General features: G+C 40.0%; 1 protein-coding gene across 3 annotated transcripts in view; it reads right to left on the reverse strand.

Annotated features, from left to right (window-relative positions):
* The window catches only part of PLD1 (phospholipase D1), a 149895-nt gene that overhangs the window by 89105 nt on the left and 49826 nt on the right, over window positions 1–10964 (reverse strand). For all 3 annotated transcript variants that reach the window (XM_042456831.1, XM_042456829.1, XM_042456830.1), the window contains 3 exons: window positions 7237–7419; window positions 2638–2765; window positions 827–972 (listed from right to left, as the gene is read on the reverse strand). In XM_042456831.1, the coding sequence (XP_042312765.1) occupies window positions 827–972; window positions 2638–2765; window positions 7237–7393 (431 nt within the window). In that variant the 5' untranslated portion in view covers window positions 7394–7419. The remainder of the gene's footprint in view (window positions 1–826; window positions 973–2637; window positions 2766–7236; window positions 7420–10964) is intronic.

Below are 10964 nucleotides of genomic sequence, written 5' to 3' on the forward strand. Positions count from 1 at the left end.
AAGCAACCTTCATCATATTGACATGGTTCTTTTAGTAAAAAGTTTCTTGACAGCTTATCAACCATCATACATTTTTAATTTCTAGTCTGCCTCCATATGTTTCCAAAGACCATTCAACCTGCCTCCATATGTTTGCAAATTCAATTCAATTGAGCCACTTATTGACCTTCTGAGATTTCAGCAAACATTCCCACACACTTCTCAAACATTATGTTCTCAGCCTTAAAGGCTAAATATAAATTTGATTTTCAAAAATCTCAAACCAGTGCACTGAATAGTTAGAGTGTTGCAGCGATCCAGGTTCAAAACCAAGTTCAGCTAAGAAGCTCACTGAATGACCTTGGACCAGTCACTATCTCTCAGCTCCACCTTCCTCACAGGATTGTTGTGACAATAAAAAAGGGGTGTTATATTAAAGAAAGAAGGAATATACTGATTCTCAGCTACATTTGGTACCAATCATGACATTCTGTGCCTCCACACATCAACAATGTGGTAGTGTCTGAAATAATTTATGGACAGGAGTACCCCGAGAGCCAGAGTGGTGTGGTGGACTAGGACCCTGGGGGAGTAGTTTGAATCCCTGCTCATCTCTGTCTCAGTCTAACAGGAGGGCAGTAAAATTTCCTGCATAGCAGTGGGTTGGACTGGATTATTCTTTTATCCCCTCCCAACTCTCAGGTTTTATGATTCTGTGATTGTCAAGAGAACCCTAGCACTGGGTCACCATAAGTGAAAGTCAAATTCCTGGCACACAACAACAACAATGAGCACACTCTCCAAACCATTTCATCCCTCTCATGTTTGGAAATCTTCATGCAGCTACCTTCTCGTAGGGATGGGAATCCGTATAAAAGCTTTGTATCTAAGCAGTTCCCGATGGAATTCTTGAAAGTGCTTGAATTTTCTTTTCACTTGCCATGTAAACTCGCCATGGTTCAATTCAATGGTGTAAACATGTAGACTCGGTACCTTTAAGAAGAAAACAAGACACCAAGTATTCAAAGGAGGTGTGGTCAAGGATATAGTTTTCAACAATATTCTTTCTTGGTTTAATGGTTGTAACCACTGCATTCAGGAACAAATTAATTACTGTCTTTCCTGCATGGCAGTTAATTAATGAACCAAAATAAATAGTACAGCTGCCTAATATTTCAGCATGTTCAAGGAAAGCAGCAATTTAGCCTGAGTAAACTGAAGAAGAAACAAGAATATTTGGTGGGAAATAAACTAAATGGATTCTTTAAGTTAAGAGAAGCAAATAAAGAGAATCATAGGCCTGTTACAGACTGCCAAAATAAAGCTGCTTCGGGTCTCTTTGGAGATATGCTATTTAAATGATGCATGGGTCCTAAGAATCCGGAAGCTGCACCAAAGCTGCACTCCAGTGCTTAGGAATGGAGTGTGGCTTTGGTGCGACCTCTGGACTCTTAGGACCGATGCATCATTTAAATAGCATATCTCCAAAGAGACCCCGAAGCAGCTTTATTTTGGCAATCTGTAACAGGCCACAGTGGCATATTTTCTACTGGCGCAAAATTGACTTGTTACCACCAACAAGAAATCCACTAAAAGGAAAAATGGATGACACTTGCTTTCCTAAGAAATGGAAGTAAATGTAACCTTGAGCATTTGGGAGGAACTGCAACTTTAGGCTGGGGCATTTTGAAAACCAACTTGGCAGCGTAATGTCTACCTGAAAACTCTGAGAGTTTCCAGTAGTCAAAGAGAACTGGGCTCAAGGGATGATACAGTGGGCCCTTGTTATCTGGTGGGGTTTGGTTCCAGGATCCCCTGGATACTAAAATCCATCAGTGTTCAAGTTCCATCATTTCTTTAAACTATCCTGCTGTCATCAGCTATAGTGGAGGGCAATGTCCCATCATTAGTGCCAGATTCAGCTGTTAGAACACTCAGCATTGTTAGGCAGACTACAGTGGAGGCACCCATTTTGTTTTTCACTTCAGTCCATGTCCTGTCCATCACTTTTAGAAAGCTTTAACAAATGCATTTTTTCACTCAAGGAAGTTCACTAGGCAACATAGTGAGCTTTCCTGTTTTAAAGATTTCGGGGTTCATAAAGGAGATTCCAATGAATACTTAGCATGTTTGTTTACTGACTTTTAAGATGAAAAATAAATGGCCTCCTGTTGTATCAGCATAACAGCTTTCTCTATGAGTCAAGATAAAAGACTGTTAAATTGGAGCTTTTTATACTGTGGGATTAATAGAACCAAGTAAAACCAAAATCCTAGCAAAGTAATGTGAATAAATCACGTAATATGATTTGTTTAGAAATATCACTGCAGTGGCAAACAAAATGTGATGGGGTGTCACATAGAAAATGGAGCAAACTTGTTTTCTGCTGCTGCAGAGATTAGAACATGAACCAGTGGATTGAAATTATAAGAAAAGAAATTCCACTAAAACATCAGGAAAAACTCCCTGATAGTAAGAGTTACTTAATAGTGGAACAGACTGCCTTAGGAGGGTGGTGGATTTTCCTTCTTTGGAGGACTTTAAACAGAGATTGGATGGGCATCTTTCAGGTATGCATTAGTTGCATATTCCTATACTGCAGCGGGTTGAACTTAATGACCGTTGAGATCCCTTCCAACTCTGATTCTAAGATCTGACCTTTGTAGTTGAGGTAAAACGCTCCACTTCCAAAACCCGCACTCGAATTGGACATCCGGTTAGGTAGGTCTGTATATGAGCCTCTTTAAATCCTTTAGTGTTGTAAATGGCAGAGAATGGAATGCCCACTGCAAAGGATAAGAGAGCAATTATAATTTCAGTTCTTCACATCAAGTTTTCAGGTGCAGCCTGGAACACAACAGGCAGAAGGTTAATGTGAAAGCAGTTGAAATGAAATGTAACAACTCATGAATTTTCTCACTCAGGGCCTTCATATGTTTAGCAGCTCCCTTAAAATAAATGAAACCTCCCAGTTTTTAGTATGTGTGTGCATGTGCCTCCAGGTTGCCTGTCATATAACTTCTTTTTTTAGATGGGAACCAAAATGACATATTCTTTTTAAGAGGCTAAAGTGATATTGGCATTCTGTATTAGAGTCACATATTCACAGCCTAGAGTTACAGATCTGTAACTGCTCTGTATTTACTAACACTGCGTGGTGACAATTATAGCACAATTACAAATGACCTCCTTGCAAAACTACTTTACCAGGTAGCAGCTTCAGTGAGAGATGGAAATCTGTTCAGCTGGTGATTTAGATACCAGAAGACGATGTTTCCACTCCAATCTTGCCAGCAACCAAAGCTTTGAACATAAAAAGCACTCCATCACAATTTCTTGTCACAGCCTAGCTCACTTATGTGAAGGGACTAGACATGTCATCGTTCAGTCCCCCTACTACCAGCCAAATGGGCCATAATGGGCCAAAACTGATGGAACCAATAAAGCAGGCTGGGACCATGGCAATCGCACATGACCAGCCACGATCTGAGCCACTGCTGTGGTTTTGAACCTTTTTGGCCCAGTTCTTTTCAAAAGACACAGCTTCGAAGCAGTTTCCCATTACATTCGGGACATGCATCATCTAAACACTATGCCCTGAACACAGTGAGAAACCGCATCATTTGGCTGGTCTATTTTGAGCCAATGTCTCAGTATGCTGCTCCCTGGTAAAGTAGGTTGGGAGGGAAGTAGGTTGGGGGGGGGGGGGGGTTGCATCAGAGTACTTAGCTACACCTACATAATTAATTGGGAGATCTGGAATATGGGATAGTGTCAGTATAAATTGGCAGGGGAGAGCTGACCAAATTCAATATCCTCTCCTCACCAGTTTTCATAAAGAATGGGCTTTATTCCTCCACCCTTTTCCCAACATGAAACTCCCCCATCCTTACACTGGATATGCCAGGAACACAATTTGGAACTGTAGGAGTGCAAGACAGTTATTCACTGACTGTAATTTGGCCCCTCTCCTGTTTAGCCTTCATGTAATTTAGTAATACAGTGGGTCCACCATATTCTCTGGGATTGGGGATGCAGAACCTCCATGAAAGTGAAAAAAAATGCAAATAAAACATTTTTTTTTACCTGAGAGAACACTTTTCTAAGAATTTCTAGTTCTTCCAGCAGAGGTCTATGGCCAACATTTGTCAGAAACTGACCACAGAATTGCACTGGAGAATCTACCAATGCCTAGAGAAGTATTTTCTCAAGGAATCTCTATATCATCCAGTGTGACTCTGTGGTGATCTTCTGGCACAATTTCACTGGAAGACCTAGAAATTCGTAGAAAGGACGTATAAATCAAATCTGCAAATAATCAAATCCACATACATCATAGCCACAAATGTGGAGGGCTGACTGTATTTTGTTGAAGAATCCATACAGAAATAGATCTACAATGTGTATATTTTATGACACTGTCACCTGAAGAATTCTAAACATATTCCCCATGTTTCAGCCACCTTTCATGTACAGGTTGTTGTTTTACATGGAAAACAAAAACAAACATACCCTGGCCATTGAAGTCATTCTTTAATTCACACATCAAATTAGAGCTTGGTAAAGTTTACTTTTATGAACTATGGTTCCCACATCCTCCAACCAACCTGGCCAGTAGTGAAAAAAGGCAGCCCCCCCCCCCCAAACTCTGCATTTATCCTACCCAGAGCAAAGATTTAGGAGTAAGACTGAGCTGTGTGCATTAATGAAAACTTTGCTAAAGGAAGAAGATACACTCTGAAATATTTACTGCTGCACAGAGATAAATCTGATAAATCTGAAAATAAACTCTGTTTATCAGACAACTAGAACCTAAGCTCCTTGGTAACACAGTTTGCTTTATTTACTTTGTTATATTTGCTGAAATCCTCCCTTCTAAATGCTGGCAAATTGTATGAGAGATTCTTGGAAACCAGTGAAAATTAGGGACTAAAAAAAAAAGACAAAAACAAATGATATTTCATGAATGTTTATCTATTTTTTGTGGCATAAATTCGAAACGTTCTAAGCTGATGAAAACCAGGATAAAATAATGTATCTAGCAGTACAGAGGAGATAGCCAGCCAGACACAGGGATAAATTCTCATTCTGTTTAAATGAGAGTTCAGATTAAAACAAACAAACAAAAAAGCTAGAGAATTTATTTTTTTAGCGACAAGTACACTCCAGGGTTCTGCAAAATTTATACACAGCCAGTTTACACTGTGTATACTCAGCCAAGACTACGTATGTCTCCAAAATACTGTGCAACAACAGTGGCTGTCAAGACACTAAATAAAGGAGATAGGGAGCAGAGGGTAGTGAATACATTCCAGGTTGTGCCAAGATTTAAAAGAGCTATCCAATGTATTAAATCTTTTTAGGGTTATGATTCAGCACCACGGAGAGTGCAAGCCAGCATTGTGTAGTGGCTTTGAGCATTGGACTACAACTGGGTTCAAATCCCTGCTTGGTCATGGAGATTCACTGGGTGACCTTGGGCAAATCACTTTCTCTCTCTCTACCTGAGAACAAATCTCGCCAAGAAAATCCTGTGATAGGGTAGCCATAAATCAGAAACGACTTGAAGGCACCCAAAAACAACAACCAGGGAGTGGTCTTTTAAATCCTGGATTAAAACCCAGGGTGCATTCAATCCCCAGCTGTCATAGGAGCGCCACTAACAGGTAATGAGACAGAAAAGATTGCACTTCAGAAAAACACACCTTCAGGAATGAATGGCTGTTGACTGGTCACCTGATTCTGAATAAACACCATTCCATGCAGTGATGCTATTGGTCATTTTACCTTTAATTGTAATAAAGGGGCTGGGACTCTTTAGATGGTAATGTTCACTGTGTTACTTTACGTAGTTGTGATAACCAAAATCTTCGGAATTTAAATAAGCTACTATTTTGGACTTTTTGGATGTTTTGTGAAGAACCCAGAATGTCTAAGGAATTGTAGTCTAAAGTCTAACTATTTCAAGCTTTGCTCTTGCAGGGATCTCTTAGGTATCAAAGTTTATTATCCTGAGAATCTACACTTTCATCTCTTGCTCTTTTTAAAACTTAATACTAAGCCATTATAGTTGTTGTTTATGGTATACCCAGTACAGACCAAGGCCTGATAAAACCTGAGATGCAAAATGGAAAGATGCATAATATTTTTTAAAATATATCTGCATTCAAAAAAATTTGAAAAACAAAACCAAACATGTAGCATATGTAAGTTGCACAATACGTTTTTCTTAGAACACAAAGACAAAAAACAAACAAACAGCCATTCATATTACACAACTTCTTTCCCAACTTGCACTCAACTATCAATCTTATGACATCCACACCCCAATACTGAAACATCCACACATCCACCCTACACCTGCACCTGTAGTGATCTTGATTGAACTTTAAACCGATAGAACAATAGAACCATAGAACAATATATCCATACAATTCTGACATTCCTCTAACACTCATTATTTCCTTGTCCGCAAGAAAGATGCATAATATTTTGAAGATTCATGTGACATGAATTTAACAGCTTTTTCTTTGTCTTCAGTAGTAAGAACCTGAAGAACAACCTGAATTGGCTTGATTCCAAGGTTTGCAAAGGGGGCAAATTTTGAAAAAGAAGACATTAAATTTTAAATAAAATTAGACTTTCGAATAATATATGGTTTAAGCTTTTAGCAGATAACAGAAGGAAGGAATATGAGCCAGCGAGGTGTAGTGGTTTGAACATTGGATTATGACTCTGGAGATCAGGGTTGGATTCCCTGCTCGATCATGGAATCCTACTGGAAACATGGAAACCACACACTCTCAGCCCCAGAAAACTCAGTGATAGGGTTACCTTAGTGTTGCCATAAGTTGGAAATGACTTGAAGGCACACAACAACAACAACAACAACAACGAAGGAAGGAAGGAAGGAAGGAAGGAAGGAAGGAAGGAAGGAAGGAAGGAAGGAAGGAAGGATAGAGTCAGTGACAGAGGATCAAACTGTACAGGTGGAGAAAATAGAGAAATAGTAAGCACGCCAGTATGAATGGACCAAAGCTACACATGGGGTTGAAATCCATCTTAGGGTCACTGGAAATTCTACTCACCCTATCACTTTGGCTTTTTATATTCTCCCCAGCACTAACCATATGTTGAATTTCCTCTGTTTTCATAAGGACTCGTACCATGCTTTAAAAAACTCAATATACTTACATTCCAAATAATCTAAATTCTGTAGCAGAGCTCTTATTTGATATGCTTGAGACACCAACTCACCAGGTGCTTTTGGGTCAGGGACCACATCTGTGTCCACCTCCTCCCCTTCGAAGTGGAGCTCCCTCGTGTCGAGGCTTTCAATTATGTTACTCATGTCGTCTGCTATTTTCCTCAGTATTGAGGTGTTCACTTTCTTTTCATTGCTTAGAGACATCATAAACGTCCACACTCACAAACAGGGGGCTGTTTGAAAGAAAAAAATATGATTGGGGCATAAATGTACTGTATCTCACTTATAGTTTGCTATAGAAACATGTTTATTTTATTTAATATTTTATTTAAAATATTGTAAACCAGTTTTTCAAGCAAAGCCTTTCCTAAGTGGTTCATAGAAGAAAAACTTTATACAATAACTTATAAAAAATACAGTTGACAGAAACAACATAAAAGGTTCAAAATAGCCATAATGGTTATGCCTTTGTTGACCTTATCCAGAATTTACCCACACCTCACACAACTGCAAAGACTAACTTTGTATTTTTCCATCAGCTGTTAAAATCCTCATCTTGCCATTTAGCATCACCACGTGTTAGATTACAATTCCCATCACCACCACCCATTGATCATGGTATCTAGGATTGATGGAACTTGTAATACAAAATATCCAGAGGCTGCCAAGTTTGGGGAGGATGTCTGCTCCATAATGGATGTCAATCCTTCCTTCTTCCCCTTTAAATAGCAATACAATAAAGGGTAGTAAAACTAAAGTTCCCTCTACAATAATGGTGCCTGTTGTAACTAATTAATTTTTAAAAAAACAAATCATCTCTCCTTCCCATTATTGTTTTTCTTTTCTTGCTGACAAGCCCATTCATGCTCTCTAAAATTCAAAAGCCTTGTGTTTGTATAAATGTTTAATTAACAACAAAGTACTTTGTCATTTTGGGAAGGAGCATTTCTGCCTAATTGGGGATTGTTTCCCTTTAAAATATTTAGAAATGCCAGATTCTTTCTCCCACCAACATTTCTGAGTATTTTAAAGGGGGACCACGGGGGGGGGGGGGGGGGAGGAGACACACAATGTACTTCTCAGTGCAGATGGAGTGGTTGTGTATTTTGTTTTCGGACAGAAAATGCAAAGCATGAGTAATACTCAGAATCTCAAGCTTTATGTCTTAGGAAGGACCTGGCTTCTCAAGGGTTCTCCTTTACATAGCCAAACACTGGCCATATTCTACACATTACTTACTTAAATACAAATATATAACTAAGATCTAATCCACACTGTAGAAATAATTCAGTTTGACACCACTTCAATTGCCATGGCTTAGTGCTGGGATTTGTAGTTCATCACAGCACCAGAGGCTAATCATCTCACAAAACTACAAATCCCAGAATTCCATAGCATTGAGCCATGGCAGTTAAAGAAGTATCAATTGCATTATTTCTGCAGTGCTGGTAAGATTTAAGAAACGTTCCCTGGTGTGACAATGTGGTGTCACCAACACTGAGAAAACAATGCCTGGCAGTCCAGGTGTGGGATGATGATGTTTTCACCTCACTTCCATCAGCAAGCAAGGCTTAAACAAGGAACTGCAACAGGGATACTGGTTCTGATTGGTGGTGGGAGAGGAGGGGAGACATCATCTTCTTGCAACCTGACCGCCAACCAGAACAGAGCTCCTTCTCTCAGTGCAGCTGATGCTAAGATAGGTTTACTTTTTACAATTGCAGAAACAGTGCCATGGTTGTGATTATGTAGGGAGAGTGAGTACAGAGCAGTTATTGATCTATAACTCTAGGTTACAAATCTATAATTGCAATACATGATGTCAACCATTATATAGTTTTACAATTCTGGTGCATCTTCCATGAAATGTAGGAAAAGCCACATATTTCCCCTAGGATGTGATTCTTCCTTTGGAATAACATTTGATTGTTACTTTTGAGTGCATCATTTCCTCCCAAACTAGCTTGGCTAGTGACTTGTTTCTCTCTGTTAGTTTGAGTTATCTGGGCATTTAAAATTATACTCACACCTTGTCTTAACCACAATTGATTTAGCAGAATTTACTTCGATCCCTTTTCTTCTGTACTCAAGATATGTCCAAATTTCTCCTGCCCAGGTTTGTACCCTATGCAACCCCACATGGGGTACACAGCTGTGAGGATATGTTTGACAATGAAATGGCAACAGCAGCCATCATATTTCTTATCACCTACAGCTCCATTGAGGTATATCAGGCAGCCTGAGCTATTTGAGTAGCAATACTTTTACAGGCATGCAGAGACATGGTATAATTACTATAAATGTGAATTCCAATATTTATGATGTTGTTACAACATCATAAATATTGAACAGGATGCAAGTCAATATTTTTAGGCCTAAATCCTATTGCCAGTTGCAACTAGAGCAAGGCCATTTCAATAAATAGTGACTTTTACTGGCCTAAAAGACATGGAGGGAACTGGGATGATCCGGATGCCCCTCCCCCGAATCGCTCCGTTAGCAAGTGCCCACTACAAATTGAAATCGAATGCATTTTGACAGAAATCGAATGCATTCTGTAGATTGGCCGCTGCCAATCAAGCTATCGTCATGGTGACGTTTGCAGGGCATCGGGGGAAGTGTCCTCCCTTTTTAAAGAGCCAGGCACAGGGGTTTCAGCGGGAGAGATGCCTCTCTCTCTCTCTCTCTCTCTCTTTTTTTTTTTATAAACCTGTGGGCTTTTGGGTCAGATCTGCCCCTGTCCCAGGCAGAGGATGGGATTGGCATGTTTTTTTTTCTTTTAAAAGCAACATTAGCTTTCCCTTTGCTTCCCTTGCTGTATCTGCTCAAGAAGACAAATCATTCGCATATTTGCTCAAAAAAAATTGGTAAAAATGTAACATTGATTGTTTGCAACATTTGTAGCTTCTCCCTCTGCAGAAAGCAAGTGCAAGCCTGGCTCCATCTGCCTCTGGAATATAAACAATGCGCATGTTCGCTCAAAAAAAAATTGGTTTGAGTGTGAAGGGGGGGGGGGGTTGCCTGACATGAGCTCCGTTCATGACCTGATTTTTTCCTCCTGCAAGGGAAGGAATGCCCAGCGACAGAGGGCTTTGGGCAGGGGATGCAGGGAAAAGAGGCTCCTAAAGAATGCCTTCCCTTGCTCCCTTCTTCCCAGGGCTCTTTCCTCCTCCCCCTCCCCTCCGATGAGGGGAGGAAATGCCTTGCCCTTTGCCCACCCTCTGACCTAAATCCCTCCCTCAATTTGCCTCGATCGTGATCGAGGCCAAAGTTCTCATTCCCAGGACCCGGGGTTTTTAAAAAGAAACGGTATTTGCGCCGATTTCAAAAGACCCGCGCTAGGGGCCATTTAACACGGAACGGGTGTGCAAGCCCCAGATTCGCTTGTGTGAGATTCGGGGTGAGTAGGAACTTCACGTGATTGAATCGGTTTCAGAACCGATTTTTTTTTGTAATGTGAATGGGCCCTTTGTGAGTCAATCTTTATGTCTGTTCCACTGATTCAGTGTGTTTACTCTATAGGAGCTGAGCAATTGGACTGAAGCTTAATTATTTTTTACAATCCTCATAATGTGTACAGAGAACTGTGTTGTGTCTACTTCAATCTCAACATGTAATATAAGAAACCATTTTACACTGATTCTTGTCTGCAAAGCTGAACATATGAAGGTCATTAATCTCAACCTATGTTTTTGGGCCAAAAGACCAGAAAGGAATGGGCCTTGTGTGTAAATACACAAGTGTGCAATCAAGACACTGGTACAACTGAGATTCCTGG

The sequence above is a fragment of the Sceloporus undulatus genome, chromosome 3 (assembly GCF_019175285.1).
Source record: "Sceloporus undulatus isolate JIND9_A2432 ecotype Alabama chromosome 3, SceUnd_v1.1, whole genome shotgun sequence".
Lineage (NCBI taxonomy): Eukaryota > Metazoa > Chordata > Lepidosauria > Squamata > Phrynosomatidae > Sceloporus > Sceloporus undulatus.